General features: G+C 36.3%; 1 protein-coding gene and 1 long non-coding RNA gene across 2 annotated transcripts; both read left to right on the top strand.

The window, feature by feature from the left end:
- Positions 1-13,529: 13,529 nt before the first annotated feature.
- Positions 13,530-14,944, top strand: LOC122595039. The gene is made up of 4 exons (XR_006323182.1): positions 13,530-13,544; positions 13,841-13,886; positions 14,386-14,528; positions 14,932-14,944. It is a non-coding gene; the product is annotated as an uncharacterized LOC122595039 (long non-coding RNA).
- Positions 14,945-17,429: 2,485 nt separating this feature from the next.
- LOC122596045 (pentatricopeptide repeat-containing protein At2g17033) lies at positions 17,430-19,972 on the top strand. Its single transcript, XM_043768548.1, has 2 exons — positions 17,430-17,824; positions 18,875-19,972. Exons 1-2 carry the CDS (start codon positions 17,438-17,440, stop codon positions 19,949-19,951), a joined length of 1,464 nt encoding a protein of 487 aa, XP_043624483.1. The 5' UTR covers positions 17,430-17,437; the 3' UTR covers positions 19,952-19,972.
- The last annotated feature ends 2 nt before the right edge of the window (positions 19,973-19,974 follow it).

Here is a 19,974-nt window from a genome sequence, read left to right as displayed (position 1 = left end):
AAAACCATTTTCTTATTATTCTTGCTGCTATTAATATTAGTCTTCAACTTTTTCCGATGATGATGTCGACGATGATCTTCTAATTGTCTTCATCTTATTATAAGTCAACAAGATTAGTTGTCTTCTTCTTTCATCATAGTACGACTGATATTCAAGAAAAAAGAAGATGATGAAGATGTTGCTACTAGTGAAACAACCCATGAAGTCAGATATTATGTTAAATCAATACTAGTATGATGTATATTTTTGTGATATGAAGTTGATGAGATCGAAGTTGTTTATAGGGTGTGTGTGAGAGAGATTATCTATATATAGATATTGATTGTACACCAAACCGAGATTAGGTTTAGAAAGGGGGATGATAGGTATTTTTGGTTGTTTGTCGGCGATTCCCCGAAGGTAGAGTGAATCTCTTTACGCCGATTAATTATGATGTGATTGTTAGCCGATTAAGATCGAGCTATAATGCATCTGATCGGCCGAGTTGATTGTATTATGTATATATGTATTGTGTGTGCCCTTTGTAGGTCTTTCGTTCCTCCTTTTATAGGAGAGTTTATCTTGTAGAACAAGTAGGTTGCTTAGGGTTTCCTAAGTCTTAGGCTAGGGATATAATTTCCCTAGTTACAAGTTGGAAATGATAAGATCAAATCCCGTTTTAATAGGAGATATATTCTTATCTGATTTTGTTACGGGAGCCTTCGTAGCGAATGGACCTTCGTATCACGGCTCCTATGGTAGATCTTTCGTATCGGTGGAGGGGTATGTCATCAAGCCCCCCAGTCCAAGGGAATATGTTTCTCAAGATAGATATTTCCTTGGACTATTCTTTGTTATTCCGTAATCTTCGAGGGTTATTTATGGAAATTATGGAAACCGCCTTAAATATACTTAAGAGATAATCAGAAGTGGTAGGTTTGCACGGATCTCGAGGCAGATGATCAACGGGTGCAAGCTAGTTCAATTATGCCAAAATAGTCATTGCGTTGGACTTATCCTGAAACTATCGTATTTCCTAAGGGGACGCTTGTGAAAAATTCCGAAACCTAAAAGTCCTCCTGTTAGCTCACGAATCTTGAGGCATCTGATCCACGGTTAGGGTTTCCATACTGTATCCCTATAAAAATACCTCAACCGCCATCTACTTGTTTATTCATCCTTTGGAGTTTTCTAAAAAATCAAAAAACCCGACCGTGCTTGCTTTGCATATGGCTTCTAAGAGAAAGGCAATAGAGATTGGATTGTCGTCCGCTCCTGTAGAAGATGCTGCAACAAAAAAGGGGAAGGGTGATGCCATCATACCTCCGGTGGCATTTTCCGGGAATACTGCTCGGAAATTTATGGAAGATGAACTGGCATCAAATCAGGTGAGTGAGCGAAAGAACCTTTTAATCCATGGATTAATCCGAGAATACGAGTATTCTCAAGATATGTTGAAGGAATCACAGAGAGTGGCTAGTGGGTTGCTGGATAGGGTTGCTGCCCTCGAGAAGCGTGTTTCGGAACAATATGTGGAGATGAAGGCGCTCCAAACTGGTTTGGAGAGACGCCATGATGAAATCTTGAAGAAGGATCTTGAAAATATGTGTTTGCGAGAAGAAGTGGATGCATTTGTGAAGAAGGTAATTCCTCATGTGTGTGAGACACTAGCGATCGGTCCTCAAGTTGTTTCCTTAATTGATGACTTTGTGAAAGCTTCTAAGAGGAAGGGGGTTCTGTCCGTGACCCATTCTGAAGAGTCCCCGGAGTACCTGAAGGCAAAAGAGGCATTTGACCAGTCTATCTTGAAGTTGGCGAGTTACCATAGTAATTATATATATGATATTATACATCTCCATGACTCCGGGGCGTATTATTATCTTGTTGTAAAACCCCGTTTTGATTAGTCATGGGATGTATTTGTCTGTTACTTTCTTATGAATATAAGAATGGTAGGGTCGTCTGTACAGGCGTCCCTGTCAGCTTTTTTCCTTTATGAGGTTGCGATCCTCTTATTTTAAAATGACTAGTCTTTATTTTTCGTCCCTCATGGGGCTTTAATATGGTACGTGGCCATACAATTATAGGACTATGGTTGTCTCTCGTTTTTTCATGTGGAGACTGTTGGTCCGTTATTTAATTGCAGTATTTCTGCTTTCATAAAATAGAAATTATAAGGATAGAAAGAAAATCTAACAGTGAAATATCCGTAAATTCGAACTGTTCCATGTCCTGTCTACCGGTGCTCCTTCGAGTGTTTCAAATTTATATGCTCCATTCCCGAAGGCTGTTTGTACCCGGTACGGGCCTTCGCATGTGAGGCCCAACTTCCTGGTGTATTCCTTTTCACTCGCGCTATTCAGCCGTAGTACATAATCTCCTATTTTAAATGATGTAGGGTTTACCCTTTTATTGTAGTATCTTTCAATTTTCTTTTTAAATGCAGCCTCTCTGATGGCCGCGATTTCTCATCGTTCCTCTAAAAGGTCGAGGTCGACTCTTAACTCCTCCGAATTTCCCTCTGTGTTCAGCATCCTATGGGTAGAAACTTGGAATTCGGCTGGTACTACGACCTATGTTCCGAAGGCGAGGCTGAACGGGGTTTCCCCATTGCTCCATTTGGGCATTGTTCTGTTAGCCTAGAGAACTAGTGGTAATTCATCTATCCATCCTTTATGACTTCGTCCTAGCCTTTTTTCTATGCCTTTTATGATTTCTCTATTTGTCACTTCTACCTGTCCATTACCCTGGGGATGATAGACCAACGTGAATGATTGCTTTATTTGTAAATTTTTACAAAACTTCGGGAATACTCCTTTCGCAAACTGGGGGCCGTTGTCCGAGACTATAGTATGTGGTATCCCGAACCTACATCTGATGTGTTCCCATACGAATTTTTTCATTTGTCCCTCGTCCGTGGTAGCGAGTGGCTTCGCCTCCACCCATTTGGTGAAGTAATCAATGGCAACGACCAAAAATTTCTTATTATTTTGTCCCTTGGGAGGGGGTCCGACCAGGTCAATTCCCCATTGCATGAACGGCCATGCTGCAGTTACCGAGATCATGTCGTTCTTCGGTTGTCTTGGCACATTGGCATGAAGTTGGCAGGCTTCGCAGTTCTTTAGTAGGGTGGTGGAATCTTGATGCATAGTCGGCCAGAAATACCCGAGACGCATGGCCTTCGTTGCGACGGACCTCGCTCCCGAATGAGCGCCGCAAATTCCTTCGTGTATTTCCCGAATAATCATTTCTGCCTTCTTAGGCCCTACGCAACGAAGCCAAGGTGTTACAAAGCCTTTCTTATACAGTTTCTTGTCCATTATTTTGTATTGTGGGGCCTTGACCCTTGTCTTTCGGGCTTCGTGCTTGTCTGCTGGGAGTATCCCACTGATTAAGTACTCGTAGATGGGGGTCATCCACGTGGTGCCTTCTTCTTCCACGAGATCTGACACTTGTCTTTCTTCGATCGACCTTTCTTTCAGAACTTCTACCAACACTTGTTTCCCTAAGTGCCCGAACGTGAGGGAAACTAGCTTGCTCAAGGCATCTGCCTTTTTATTCTGATTTCTTCTTATATGCTCAATTTCAAAGTGACTAAAATATTCTATTAATTCCTGTACCTTCTGTAGGTATAACTTTGTAGTACCTTGCTTAGCTTCGTACGTTCTTTTGACTTGGCATGCTACCAGTTGGGAGTCGACGTACACTTGTATGTTCCGTATCTTCATATCTCTTGCGATGCGGAGGCCTGCTAGTAATGCCTCGTACTCAGCTTCGTTATTGGTTACCTCAAACTCAAATCTTAACGCATAAGTAAATTCTTTTTCTTCTAGGCTAATTAACATGAGTCCGGCCCCACAACCGTCGGAGCTAGCCGCTCCGTCGGTGAATAGTTTCCATGAATCATTTTCAACATTCCCCAATACTTCCAACGACACGGATTGCGTCATGGAATTCTTTCCTTCATGTACTTCACTAATGAAATCTGCTAGCACCTGCCCTTTGATTGCGTGTCGTGCTCTAAATTCTATGTCATGTTCTCCTAATTCAATAGCCCACTTGGCTACTCTTTCCGACTTTTCGGGCTTCAGCAGTATTTGTCTTATAGGTTTGTCAGATAACACGACAATTGGATGGGCCTGAAAGTACCTTCGTAACCTTCGTGCCGCATGGACCAATGCAAGGGCTAATTTTCCAGTTCCGGATAATTGACTTCAGCTCCCTGTAAAACTCTACTCACGAAATAGATCGGTATTTGATGTCTTTCGCGTTCGGCTATCAGCACAGCGCTTACACATTCAGCGGATGCTGCTAGGTACACAAAAAGTGTTTCCTTAGGTTCGGGAGCTGTAAGTGTCGGCAGATTGGCGATATATTCCTTCATCTGTTCTAGGGCTTTTCCGGCCTCCTCTGTCCATCTGAAATCTTCGTTCGTGACACACCCTTTTAATATTTTGAAGAAAGGTAGTTGTCTGTCGGCTCCGCGAGAGAGGAAACGGCTGAGGGCGGCAAGCTTGCCATTCAGGCTTTGAGCTTCCTTGATTGTTTTGGGCGCTGATATCTGCTTCAGCTTATTCACTTTTGATGGGTTTGCATGAATGCCTTTGTTACTTACGTAATACCCCAGGAATTTTCCTTCTTCCACCCCGAAAGAGCATTTTTTAGGGTTAAGCTTCATGTTGATTTTTCGGAGGTTCCCGAAGGTTTCATGAATGTCTTTTATGAGGTCTTCCTCATTTCTGCTTTTGATAACCATATCATCCACATAGGCTTCCAGGTTCCTCCCTATCTGGGTTGCGAAGGCCCTGTCAACCAGTCTTTGGTACGTGGCTCCTGCGTTCTTTAAACCGAACGGCATTTTCTGATAACAGTACGTCCCTTTGTTGGTATAGAACGCAGTTTTATCCTCATCTTCTTCGGCCATCTGTATCTGATGGTAACCTTTATATGCGTCTAAGAAACACTTTAGCCTATGCCCTGCCAATGACTCTACCTTCCAATCAATCTCCGGGAGCGGGTTGCAGTCTTTTGGGCATGCCTTGTTTATGTTAGTGAAGTCGACGCACATCCGCCACCCTCCGTCTCCTTTTTTCACCATCACTGGGTTCGCGATCCAAACTGGGTACATTGATTCCCTTATTATTCCCGCCTTTAATAGTTCCTCCACTTCCTTTCTAGCGGCCTCATCCCTATCAGCGGAGAGGCTCCGTCTCTTTTGATGGATTGGCTCCATGTGCTTTCGTTCATTTAGGCGATGCTCTGTCACGAAGGGCTTGCCCTCTAATGTGATGGTCCTTGGTACTCTGATCATATCCGCATATTCCCATGCGAATATGTCCATATTTGATTGCAATAATTTCCCGAGTTTCCGCTTGCATTCGTCGAAAAGCTGGGCGCCTATAGAAATTGTTTGAAATTGTTTGATCAAGGAATTTCGGATTAACTGATATTTTGGCATTGTCTTCTTCCTCCGAAGGCCCTTTTGAGGATCCAGCTTCCTCTTCCATTCTTTTCAAGTCATTGACTTGCTTTGTCTGCTCATAAGACGAGCGGATTGTACCTATCCCATCCTTACATTGGAATCTGACAAGTCTGTGGATCACTGAGGGAACCATCTCCAGCTTCTGCATTTCAGGTCTTCCCAAGAGGATGTTGTAAGGCGAGGGGGATCGTACTATTGATAAGTCCAGTGTTTCGGTCCTTTCTAGTACTCCATCCTTGATGGTTATGTCCAAATCAAGTTCTCCCAGCGGCCATGCGTGTTCCCCGGAAAAACCAACCAAGGGGCCGCGTGGGTCTATCCTTCGGGCCCTTAGGGCTTCCGGGAGCTTGAGGAAGCAGTGTTCGAAAATTACGTCGCATTCGCTTTCACTATCCAAGTAGACTCTCCGTACTTCGATGTTGAATATCATGGCCTGAATGATGAGAGGATCGTTGGAGGGTTTATCCTTTCCTAACGGTGGAAAGTAGAAACCTTCCTCCGAGTCTTTGACCGGGGTGGCGTTGTGGGTGGTCCCTTTGTTAGCTGCCAGGGCCGACCTCCGGTCGTTCAGGGGCCTGCCTTTATTTTTCTTTACCATCTCCGGCGGGTGCACAAAAAATTGTTGCGATAGGATTCAGGTATTAATCGGGTCCCACGAATGGCGCCAAATGATTGTACACCAAACCGAGATTAGGTTTAGAAAGGGGGATGATGAGTGTTTTTGGTTGTTTGTCGGCGATTCCCCGAAGGTAGAGTGAATCTCTTTACGCCGATTAATTATGATGTGATTGTTAGCCGATTAAGATCGAGTTATAATGCTTTTAGATCTGATCGGCCGAGTTGATTGTATTATGTATATATGTATTGTGTGTGCCCTTTGTAGGTCTTTCGTTCCTCCTTTTATAGAAGAGTTTATCTTGTAGAACAAGTAGGTTGCTTAGGGTTTCCTAAGTCTTAGGCTAGGGATATAATTTCCCTAGTTACAAGTTGGAAATGATAAGATCAAATCCCATTTTAATAGGAGATATATTCTTATCTGATTTTGTTACGGGAGCCTTCGTAGCGAATGGACCTTCGTATCACGGCTCCTACGGTAGATCTTTCGTATTGGTGGAGGGGTATGTCATCAGATATAGATATACTATATCTCCTATTTCCTAATTTCCTACTAAAGGAGATTAGATGATGAACTAAGCAAAGGGTATGTGTCACCAATATAGGGCTGCCACATGGGAAAAGTGGGTTGGCTGATGATGTAATTAAGTTGGATATTTATACATTTTATATATAAATACTCCGTATAAATTTGTAAAAGCTTCTTGATACACTTCCAATCAAACTTCTTTTATACTCTTTTCTTTTCTTTTCTATCCAATTAATTCAAAAAAACAGATGTTCTTCTCTTTCTCTTTCTTTTTCTCTTCTCTTTTTCATCTTCTTCTTTTTTGTCACCAAATAATTCAAAAACTGAACACACATTTACCCACATCTGATTTCTAACTAGATCTAGCGGTAAGTTTGGTGAACGGAGATGACGGTGGTGGAGGAAGACAAATGGTGGTTGTAGTGTTTAGCCGGAGGGGATGGCGTCGCGGTTAAGGCTGGTTCACCGTAGATATACACTGCCGATCTAGTCGGAAGTTGGGTGAACGGAAAAAAAAAATGTCACACAACAACTTCAAGTGGTAAGTGGCAATAACAATATGATTCAATTATTTTTAATACAATTCTTGCTTCAGATTTAAATACTTTATCTTTCACAATATTCAAACATATTCTTGGTTTGTTTGATATCCCATCAGGATTTTTGTTATGATAAATCTTTTGATTTTTTATTTTTATCTATTGCTGAGATATTTTTTGCCAACAGGTACATGAAGATAAACAAATATTTACATATTCAAAGTAAGTCTTTATCTTTAAATGTTTTGTTTCTTTTTTTATTTACCTAATGCTCTCTTTTATGAATCCATGTATGTGTGTTTGTAACAATGGGTTTTTATCTATTGCTTATGTTGGAGTTTTTTTTTTCTTTTTTATGTGAATATGTTTATTTGTGACTAGGTTATTCTAAACCTGACATGGTAAGTGATATTTGTTAGCAAATTGTTTATATATGGTGTAAATGACGATGATCACATCATGGTTAAAAGACCATATACAGATCAAATTATATGGTCCTTATATTTTTTGGTTTTTGTATATATTGATTTATATTGTCTACTGGGGTTTTGATTTATTTTTAAATTGGTATTTTGATTATAAATTTTGCTTTGAAAAGCAACTTTGACTAACTATACACTACGAATCTGGCAATACGGGCGTAAGTTTTTTTTTTTTACCAGTTATTTAACGTTGGAATAGCCAATATTTTCGGGTCCTTTTATCTCAGCATACATGCAACAGGTTAGTCATCCCGTTATCTTTTTCAACATGGAATTATTGTGGTAATTATCATATGCACTGGTCAAACTTGGATATAGGTTTGTGAATGCATGACATTGAATCTTATGTGCCTTTATGTTTAGATTTCTTACTATTACTTAAGATGCTATTGTTTATAATTGGTAGTAATCATTATATTTGGAACATACAAATGGTTTTTGGATTAGAATTGACTATTTTAATTTGGGTTTTTATTGTTTATTACGTTTTTTGCTTAAATTTGTAATCTCTCTTTACATACTAAAGGAGGGTAAGGAAGTTTTTAAAAAAAACTTTGTTGTCAAGCATTTACCTATGCCACATTGGAAATATGACATCATTAGTGATGATTTCGGTGTGTGTTATAAGGTGTAAGAAGTGTGTGTATGAGCTTCATTTTTTAAACAATTTTTTGGGCGGGAGAATGGTTGCAAGGTGACGAGTAGTGGGGATATGTATGTATAGGCTTCTGTGTATAGGCTTTATATTTAAAAATAAAAGCAAATATATATAATAGGTAAGTTGTATCCAATAAAAGGAGAGAGAAAGCTTCTTCCATACACCTCCCCTTTTTATTTATCAGATTCTTGACAACACAAATTATTTCAAATTTAAATATAGGTCTGGACTTTCTTTTTTCCCTTTCTTGATGTTCAACTCGAATTTATTCTCTACTTTTTTCTTGATCCAGGTTATGTTGGTGGATGATACTGAAGAATGAGAATGGATTATAGTAAAGATACTTTATACTTCAAAAGGTATATGACTTTTTGTTCTAGATGGGTTTTAATTTTTGTTTTTTTTACAAGGTTTGTTTATTCGGATCATCGAAGAAGAACAATAAAAGAAATATGAAGAAGATGATTAAAAAGTAAGATTCTAAAGTTTTTCTCTACTTCTTTTCTTTTGATATTTGTTTAACTACCGATTATAAAAGGAATTTATTGATAAGTTTTTGGTTATATGATTTAGGTTTTTAAAGTTTAGGTTAAAGTCATCAGATTCAAGATTCTAGGTAAAGATTTCAATCTATGGTAACTTTTTATGTTTTTTTAAATCTGATCTAGGTTTCCATGATATGTTGATATGGGGTTTTCTTGAAAGAAATTTCTGAAACTTTTTGATTTTTTGATAACTTGAATGAGTGGTGGTGGATGGGTGGGACTAGGATTTCATGTTATTCATAAATAATGATTCATTAATAAGAACCCAATTTTTTTTATATTATGTTCATGATTTAGAGTATGGAATTTGCAGGCAATAATTTGTATCATTATAAATGAGTATATGATTCAGCTGGAGCCGCTGGACCATTATACTCAAACAACTCGTGTACTATACTCAAACGACTTACAGTAGCAGCAACAGAACCTTACGATACGGTTTCGTATGTTTTTGTATCATATAGAAGTTGTGTGATAGGATTAACCGCAGGATGGAAATGTAGAAGTCGATTGTGGTATAGTATTGGTAAACCTTCGGATGCAACTCAAATTCGAGTTGCAACCTTCAGTTGTAATGATAAGTGAGCTTGATGGTCCAGTCATGACATGTGTTTTTTGGTTTGCTTTCCAAGCTACATGGACTGAATGTGAAATGGATTTAAAACTGATGTCAACTGATGTTATTTATTTGGTATTAGGTGCCACAAGGGTTATTGCATTGGTGTATGGACCCAATGGTGGAACTAAGAAGCTAGAACAAGCTTAATTTGCCCATTTGTGAGTGTGTTTTGTTCAAGATGATGGACTTGAGGCATTTGAGATAATGTGATGTTATTGAAAGAATCTGATGCACTCCCAAAAATGAGGTACTTTTGGGTTATTTTTTTTGTTTTATGAGGTTCTATGGAAATCCAGTTTCGTGATAACTATTAACAGTATTCTTTGTAGAGGGGCTTAACTCTTTTAGTGGTGGCAGTGGATTTAATCCTTTCGGTTAAAAGAGTGGGTTGGGTAACTGTTTAAAATGACTAAAAAAGTTTGGTTAAAAGGCATAAGCTAATTTTTTCGTTATTGGACAATAAGTGGTAGACTCGGACTTTAACTGGTAGGTGGACTGGTGTCTTGAGTGGACTTTACCTGAATGGACTTTACCTCAGCTATATCAGCCATGTGTATATGACCCGAGTCGAGTAGATTTTAGAATCTTGATCTTTGTTTTTCTAATTTCGGTTTGTAATAAATTAATATTTAGTATAAATGTGTCATGGTTGCTACAAGTTCAACTAAGAAGTCGTACACTATGGAGAGCTTATGTTTTTGTTATGCAGGTTGAACTCCATGTTGATACGAGCTCATACGAGCTCTACCTCTGATGAGTTCAAAGCGGATGATTAGCAATAGGCGGTTATTTGTGAAGATAACAGATTTGCCTTTTAGTCAACCAAATAGTCATTGGGTAAATAATCAGTTTTATACATCTAAATAAGGGTTTGGATGATAATGGTAAGATTCTTATCGAAATTTTGTAATTTTAGGGAAAGTATTTGATATTTTTATCTGCAAATTTTGGGTGTGTTTATAAGTGATTCTAGCTTATGGAAATGGATCAAGTCATTAAAGTTGCAAATACGGGTAGACGGGCAACTTGGGTAAAAAGTAGAATTGGCCAGCACACGCTAAGGACTACAATTTTCTGTTTGTTTTGCTTCAGTTGAAACCGAAAGTAGCTAATCATAGTATGGTTGAAGGTCTTTTAAATGGTGTATGATCTGCAAAAACAGTTGGCCAGAGCTGTCGGCTAAGTTTCTAACAGCCTAAATGACTTTTTCCGGCTTTTGAGAAGCTGTAACTTAATGTGTATAATGTTTTGGTAAAAACTGAAAATAGGCTATTGAGTAGACGCAGTAAGGGTCAATTGGCGTTATCAAGTATGTATGAGTCTCGGGATATATTCTATACGTATGTATTTATAAAATATTTATAACCTGTCAACCGTTGATGGCTCGAGTCATTTAGGCTCAAGCCTCTGTTGCCTTGGCTTGTGAAACCAATCATCTTATTTAAGCATTAACGGCTGTTGCAGGTTGTTATTGGGCGAGCCACAACTCGTGGGGGAATTAATTTGGAGCTTTCAGGATTGGTGATACTGCTGGTACAATCAATAATATTATACAAAGCAAACTGTAAAGGATCTGTTGGATTTATGTCAAAATCTGTGCACAAACATTCTTGACTTTATTCTATTAACTAGAGTGGTGGAAAGAATGGGTTGGGTAACTGTTAAAATGGGTTATTTATATACGGCTAAAATGGGTTTGAGAACTTTTTACTCAAAACATTTTAGAGTAAGACGATAACAACTCAACTCAAATGGTTGAATGGTTAAAATGTCTCCCATATTAGAGAAATAAGAACACAACTCAAATGGTCAAATGTTTTGGTATAGTTAATGTTATTTTCAATATTTTCCATATGATGAGATGAGTTGGTCGACAAGCACCAGGTTAGTAGATTAAAAAGGCTACATGGTTAGTAGATTTTTATCCAGCGGAAAACCGCGAGTAAGTTTAATAAAATCATTTTTAGTAAATTGGATAAGAATTAAGTAAGATCATCATCTTGGTTTCTATACAAAAGGGGGAAATGTGGATTATTAGATTTTGTGTTATTTTGGGACTTTTAGACATTGGTGAAATAGGTATATGGTGTGGGGTGGGGTGCATTAATATTGATGAAGAAATCTTGAATGTACTTAATAAGAGTTTGGGATGGGATGGAATGAAATAGACAGGGGGTTACACTCAAAGGTTTGCAGAATTTGATTTTTGGTCAATCGAATATGGTATCAAGGTTTTGGTTAAGAGTATAACATAATATATAATAGATATAAATATTGATGGAAATAGCCCGAATTTAGAATAGATATAAAGACTCTGGACTTGCAGAGCCTGAATTCTGTTTGATAACCCTTCTTCATGGTTTCCTAAAGTGAGCTCCTCAAATTGGTAGCATATACGATGGAACATTTTAATGGTATTTCTACTTCTGTTTTTTTGCTATCAATATTGTTTTTGTTTCTTGAAGCCAAGAATCAAGTGAAAGGCAAACTCATTTAAGTGCAAATGTGCAATTCGCTTTAATATATGCACATGATCTTCAAACTTGAGAGACAAGGCCAAATGGTGGAATGTGATAAAGGACTGTCTCTCAAAAGTGACATTAAAGCTCATAAAAAGGTATTCCTTCTCTTTGACTCATAAACTCGTCATTTTTCCAAACATCGACTTATAATATTATCCCTTGAAATGATATATAGGATAGGTGGAAAGAGTTCAAGTCATGTGGGTTGGGTAATTTTTTTTCTAGAAACAGCGTGTGTGTTGTGTTTTGTCATGGACATGGGTTTAAATATGTAATAAGCGTTAGTGCGGGTTAAAAGAGGTGAGGTTGTTGGATTGACCCACCTTTTCTCGTGTGTCCATTTTTGTAATGTGTTTTGAAATGAGGTTGAAGTGAAGAGGACGGTTCCCAGAGAGGATGCACAGGGTAGTAGAGGGGTATCAAGAACGAAAAAAATCTTTGTTGGTGGTATACCATTAACTTTAACAGAAGGTAGCAAACACATTAATGTCTGGATGTCTATGGATGTATTAAACTATGGAGTTGTGATACATATAAGGCTGTAAATTTGATGTGCAGATGAAATGAGAGAGTATTTTTTCCAACTATGGTGGTATAATTGAGCATCAGATTATGCTTGATCATGTCACATGACGCTCAAGCGGCTTTGGTTTTGTTACATTTGATAGTGGAAAAGCCGTGGAAAAGATTTTTTCAGATGGTCAAATACATGAACTTGGAGGCAAACAGGTAAATAGATTTTCTTACAATTTAGTTTATGTTTTTTCCAAATCAACCAAAGTTTATTTTCTTTTAAAGATATAGAAAAATTGATGAATTGTTAATTATGTTAGGTGGAGATAAAGTGGGCAGAGCCAAAGAGAGCTGGGGTGATTTTTCGTATGATAATAATGGTTATGGGGGAGGCTATAGAGGTGGCTCTGTAGGCCTCTATCCTGGTTATGGTTATGGTGGACCCATGTATGGTGGTGGTGGATATGCAGGTGCTGGTTTTGGTAAAGGGGTTGACCTTTTCGTCACATGAGATCAAGGATTGATCATATGCTACTAATATCATGTTGCAATTTATATCCACAGAGACATGGGCTGCTAGAGTAATTTTTGTTTTCAATTTGTATCTTTAAAATCAAAACTAATTGTATAAGAAAGAAAGTTCTTGCAAATTTGAATATAAATTTTTTAACCTAATTACTAATTATGTAATTATTAGGTCTCATTAATCGTTATTTATCTAAGATACTAAACTTTTAATTTCTCAAATTTAATTTTATATTAGTTTATTAAACATTATTTTTTAAAACTTACCCGCGAAAAACGCGGGTTAAAAATCTAGTGTATAGGCTATTTCTTTTTGTAGTATTTGCTAAGATTGTATTTTACTAAAACTTGCAATATGTAACTGATTTTGTATTTGGGTTGCAGGTGTACGATTACCATGTCTCTTAATAATACCCAAAAAACCTTTTTTATCGAAGTCATTGGGCTAAATAAAAGGATTTAGCATTTATGTCATCATTGGGGAACTACACATGGAGCTTATTCATGAAAGGTTTGACGTCCACTATATTTATTTGGTGAGTGAGGTTTGTTGTTTTTTTACTCAAACTGAAACCAAATCAAAAAGTTTGGTTTTGGGTTTATTGAAACATATTACTTTAGTATATTAAACGATATTGTTTTTGCCTTAAGTTTTTTTTCTCTGTTTTAAAAGTATTAATTTAGTTGCAATAATAATTGTTATGAGTTAGGGTATTTGAAATTAAAGTTTGAAAAAAGTCAAAAACACCTTTGTTGTTATTCTCTTTGTTGTTTTTCTTCGTCTATGATTTTCGAATTTTATAGATGAGTTTGGGGTTATTTTCTCAACAAGCATGTGTTGTGGATGCTAGAGAATGAAGATGAACACAAAAAATGAGGTGTGCATTCATTTTTTTATGTGCTTCTAAATCATTAGTTAGTATGACGTTCTTATGATCATTTTTTGGGAAAACCGTAACTTTTCGTGTATTCTGTTTTGGGGATAACTAAAACGTACAGTGGAAGTAAGTTCAGATGTCTTTAATGTGATGCAAGGTTTATTGAAACGAAGGTTTCTAAGTGGCCGAAAAGTAGGACCCAAAAACAGCCCCTCAACTGATTTTCTGATCCCAAGATTCGATCAAACATAATTGTTACTTTTTATTCGTTAGAGTTATTCTAATTTTTAGTTGATTAGTCTCAAAAATATATTGATAATTACTTGCCCATATTATTAAGTTTGTAACTGCGTTTGTGTATAAAAAAAAAGTCTAAATCTTTGGGGTGTTGCAAGTTGGTTTTTTAGTATTCATCACCCATGAATTCAGTTATCTACATTAAATAACTTATGTTATTATGTGATTATAGATAGTAATTAGCTTAGACTTTTTTCAGCAGGTACATGTCACTAATGGGATCAAGTTCGCGGGAGGTGTCGCTGGTAAAGTAGCTCAAGAAGAAAATGATAAACTATAATTGTAGAAGTGGAGTCTTTTCCCCAAACTATAAAAAGTTCTCTGGTTATATCAAGTATGAAAGTGGTAATAACACATTTTAGTCTCATCATTTTTACTTGATATTGCAAACTAGCAATTCATCATTAATGACTTTCATCTGCGAAGGTGGTAAAATGGGTGGGTCGGGTAACAAGTAACATTAGTTAACTGTACATAAGTACACATGGAGTTAAAGAGTTATTAATATGTTTTATGTTTAATAGTACATTCGTACATAAGTTCATTAAAAAGAAAGGAGGAGAGGAAATTCGGGATTATTAAACTGAACCTTTTGGTACTACAAATAGTTTAGTTTTTTGTAATATAAGTGAGATAATGTAACACCATATTGTAGTATTAGGTCAATTGTAGCTTCAAAGTCTAATTATTATCACACATAATTTTTCCTTAATGTTGGCGATTTTACTTGGTTGTTTTCTCATCATAGCTTTAGAAGATCTATGGTTTAATGATAACCAGTTAGCACCATTCGATGGCATTGCTCCTGATTCAAGACAGAAGCTCACCACTATCTACCTTGAGCACAATCCATGATTCCATGTGTAAGCACAATTCATGGGCATAAAACATTTTATTTAGAACTATAAAAGATAGACCAAGAAAAATAATATGGTGTTTTATAAACTTTCTCAACCGATGATTTTTTGCGTTTCGTGAACTTGCAGGCTCTAGCTAATCGTAGTTTATCTATCTGTTTGGGGTGGTTTTGTATAGTTACCGCTTACATATATATGAAATTTTGAGATGTGGATAAGAAAATGTTTGTAGATTGCATATTAGATATATATGAGGACATGAGGTTTTATAAAGTTGATAAAAAGTGTACCTTAAGTCAACAATTGATGGCGGAAGTTTTAAGACAGTAAAGAAATTGATTTCTTAAGGCTACAAGTCTTTTAGGAACTATGAGATATTGTTGTACACATTATTACATAGCTTCTTATGTGCGTTTTATGAAGTTTCTTTGTGATTCTATAAATTTTATCAGCTAGATTTATCATGTGGAATAGTCAGATAAACTTCATGTGTGGAACCACACAATATCTAAAACTGTTTTTTATTTAACTTTTCGATGCAGTGTTGTGTGTGTATTCGGCCTTATACACAAGGTGTCCTTGGATGGTGCGGCCTCACAACCATATCATGCAAGCCATTGCTTAGTTTGTAGTTGGGCAAAAGGTCTAAGGTAAGCTACATGGAATTTGATGCTAAATGGATATTAATACCTTTTTAAAGGTACTTGCAGCAATATGAAAAAAGGCACAAGATGGTTTCTAACCATTTTCAGTGATGTGCTCTATATTGGGGTCGTCGTTGTCTTTTGTCAATTTCTTTTCTATACAATCTATTTTACAAATGAAACTACTAGCTTTTCTTCTTTGTGGTAGTGCTTTTGATTACTATGTTTTGTAAATTTTGAACTCCAGGAAACCGATGTCAAAAAGTTTCATTTTGAAGTAGTTAAGATTCTTTTTTTTTGGTTATGAATGGTTGTTAGTGTCATATGCTATTACTTTTCGTATCAAACTACTTCAAACTAATAAATTGATTATAGTGCTTTATCATTTAACTAGATTATACCCGTACGATGGAAGAAACACCAAAAATATTACGTAATTACTAACTAATTATGTATATCATTTTATCAAATGATAAATCAAATCATATGAAAAGATCATGTAAATATAATAAAAGATAACTAAAGCTACTTTTATAATGAGGTTTAAATGAAACAGGTTGATGAAATTCACCAAACATGTTTTACATTATTGTATTGTACAACACCTTAATGTATAGTTGACAGAAAGAATAAAATAACATATACTCCGTAATATGATTGTAACCAGTACACATATGTAACTAATGAAGTTGTCGTTGTAAGCATAGTTGTTAAACTCTTACAAGTCACGAGTTGACTCTTACGAGTCGAGTCGATTTACACCAAAAACGAGTCGACTCGTTTTTGTCCAGACTCTTACGAGTCGCTATGTAAACTTGGACCGAGTCACGAGTCGCAAACTTATAATTATTTTAATTTGATACTATCGTTATATATTATACATTATACTTAATTTGCTACATTAATTTAGGTGTTAGCTATGTAGTTTTGATCATTTTATTGCAAATTTGGAGATAAATTGTAAGTTTATGCCTCAAAAACTATTGAATAAGTAATATTTTGGTAAAATTTATTAAGATAATGAACTTAATATACTTCTAAAAACGTCACTTATATATAATTAAACTATATTATGTAGTACTTAAAAATTTCCTAACTCTTACGAGTCGACTCACGTTTCGAGTCACGAGTCAAAAAATCATGCTTTTGAGTCGAGTCAAAAGATATGAGTCGACAACTATGGTTGTAAGTACTTAGATGAAATATGTAACGTCAAAAACACTTTAACTTATAGAAGGTATATCGGTTAGTCCGTGTTTTTACACGGGTTTAAAAAACTAGTATGTGTATGTATAGATTGAGGGAGAAAGGGGTAAATGATAAAGTGAGAATGCATGGCTCCATTTTTGTCCTTACACTCGAACCCGGTATTTGAAAAACCGGGTTCACATTCCTTGTCAGTGTCAAGTCACCATCAACCTGCATCGTCACTGTTTATTTGCAAAAGGTGGTACAAATTTCGAAACCAATAATGACAATACTGGTTTCAATCTCCTTTTTCTAAAACCGGTAATTGAAATATCATTTTGAGCCAAAAAACGAAACCGAAACCGGTATTTAAAATACCGGTTTACCCACTTGTATAATTTTTTTTTTCCCTTCAAAAAAAAACTGTTTCAAACAAAATTTCTATCATTTGTATGAATTGATGTACCACACTTGTGTAATACCGGTGTAAAAGATGTATATAAAAAACACTTGTATCACCTATCTTTTTATCTTCCATGGTTCCACCACTCATTCTATTTCACATATGACGCTATACAAAAGTTATTGGTTTCAGTCACAAATATTCTGCAACTCTCAACATGTACCAAAACACCACTACTATACTGAAACTGAAGTAAAGATAGGTGATATTGGTAAAACCACCACCATGGCCTGCAATCATTTTAGACTTGTAAAACCACCACCATGGCCAATGACAACAACAAGAACATGTACAACCGCATTGAGCAAACACGGCGAGAGGTTTTTCACATCACTTGCCACCACCACTACTACTAATGACCCATCTAAATTAATTAAGAAATTTATTGCTTCCTCTTCAAAATCAGTAGCTCTTGATGCAATTTCTCATCTCGTTTCTCCCAACACCCCACCGCCGTTATCTCGCCGTCTATCTCCTCTTGCATTCCCTGTGAGTTGCTTGTTGATATAATCTTTTTTCACTTTTTGTCCTTTTCTTTTGTCTTTTCATAAACATACCCTGCTTAGGTTTTTACACTATAGTTTTATAGGAATAGGGTTATTTTGCATAAAATAGCGCGATGAACTTTGTATAAATACACAAATTATATCCAAAATAGAAAGCAGCTTTTGATTTTTATGAATTACAGAAATCAACCCGCAATGTTTTTTTCATATTTAGAAATGAAGACTATTTAACTTCACACAAATTGATATTGTGTTCATTTAACTTCTAAACATACATTGTAAAAGGCAAATGTACTTTTATAGAGTACTAAAAATAGAAACATGACTTGTTTTCTTATTTTTTTCAACATCCAAAAAAGATTAATTGCCGGCTAAATATACGCTCGCGAATGACAGACTGCTGAATAGCCAAAGCCCACTGGTCCCCGGGAAACCCGTTGCCCAAAAGCATATGGCGGTAATATCGGAATTGAACTTGAGACCAATGGTCTCAAATCCATCTATTCATGTAGAAAATGACTTGTTAACTTGTGGAAAATGTAGCCAGTTATGAGCTTAAACTGTCATCATGTTGGACATTAATTCGGAAAGTTCAGAATGTTTAGTAGCTTTTATATGCGGCTTTCCCACGTTAATATGTGCTAGACGTAGAACTCTTTGATTTGTGTATATGTTATCTCTTTTGACTTGTAAACTGATGACACGGTGCTGTTAATCTGAAATATATTAAGCCACAATACATACAACAATTTGTATCTAGTTCTAGGCTTTAATCTGAAGTTTGCTAAATTACAATATGTTAAATCATGAACAAGAAAATGCAATTCAAAATCCGTACTAAAATTAATCGCGACAATATATCAGTAAGAACATTTTCTGATTACATTATATTTTGACTTTATATTCTTTTGGCAATAGAGGAATCATGGTGACATGTGAGCAAAGTTCTGTCTTTATTGAAGTGGTGCTAAGTCTACCTGATAACCACAATTATATTATTTCTTATAGTTGCTATTTGTGTATATGCCTGCAGCTATATATTGAAATCAGTAAAATGCCATGGTTCAGTTGGAATGCTAAACTGATAGCAGATGTCATTGCTTCACTCTACAAGGATAAAAAATTTGATGAAGCGCAAACCTTACTTTCAGAAGTAGAAACAATACTAGCAAGTAAGCAAAGAGATCTTTGTAACTTCTATTGCAACCTAATGGATTCACATTCAAAACATCAATCAAAACAAGGGATATTTGACGCATATGGACGTATCAATCAACTTTCTTCACATTCATCGTCAATTTACCTTAAGAAACGCTCTTACGAATCAATCATCAGTAGTTTATCTGTAATTAATATGCCCCACGAAGCTGAGAATTCTATGGTAGAAATGAAAAACCAGGGGATTAGACCTTCTGTATTTGAGTATCGGTCATTGAGTTATGCATATGGAAGATTAGGATTGTTTGAAGATATGAAGAGAGTGATAGGTTTAATGGAGGATGATGGCTTTAAATTAGATGTGGTTTCCTCAAATATGGTGCTTTCTTCATTAGGATCTCACAATGAGCTCATTGAAATGCTGGCATGGCTTAAAAGAATGAAAAACTTGAAAACCCCATTTTCTATCAGAACCTATAATTCGGTTTTGAATCATTGTCCTAATCTCATCTCAATCTTAGAACCAAAAGGGATCAAACCAACGTCTTTAGAAACATTGTTTCAAAACTTGAACCATGATGAATCTACTTTGATTCAGGAGTTGATTGAGCCATCGATTTTGGCAGAGTCAATGGAGTTGACTTCTTCAGAACTTAAGCTTGACTTGCATGGGATGCATGTGGGTACCGCATACCTGGTTTTATTACAATGGTTTCATGATATTCGAATGAGGTACCTGACAAAGAGTTTCAAGTTTCCAGACAATGTTACAGTTGTGTGTGGCTCAGGCAAACACAGTGCTGTGAGAGGTGAATCCCCGGTGAAAGGATTGGTCAAAGAGATGACGACACAAATGAAAAGCCCATTGAAGATTGATCGAAAGAATGTTGGATGCTTTGTTGCCCATGGAAAACTTTTTATGAATTGGTTATGTGAAATTTCTTATACATAATACAAGCACCAAATCTTTCTACT

This window comes from Erigeron canadensis, chromosome 4 (genome assembly GCF_010389155.1).
Source record: "Erigeron canadensis isolate Cc75 chromosome 4, C_canadensis_v1, whole genome shotgun sequence".
In the NCBI taxonomy this organism is placed as follows: Eukaryota; Viridiplantae; Streptophyta; class Magnoliopsida; order Asterales; family Asteraceae; genus Erigeron; species Erigeron canadensis.
The sequence above is the reverse complement of the archived record's forward strand: the minus strand, read 5'-3'. Positions and strand labels throughout refer to the sequence as shown.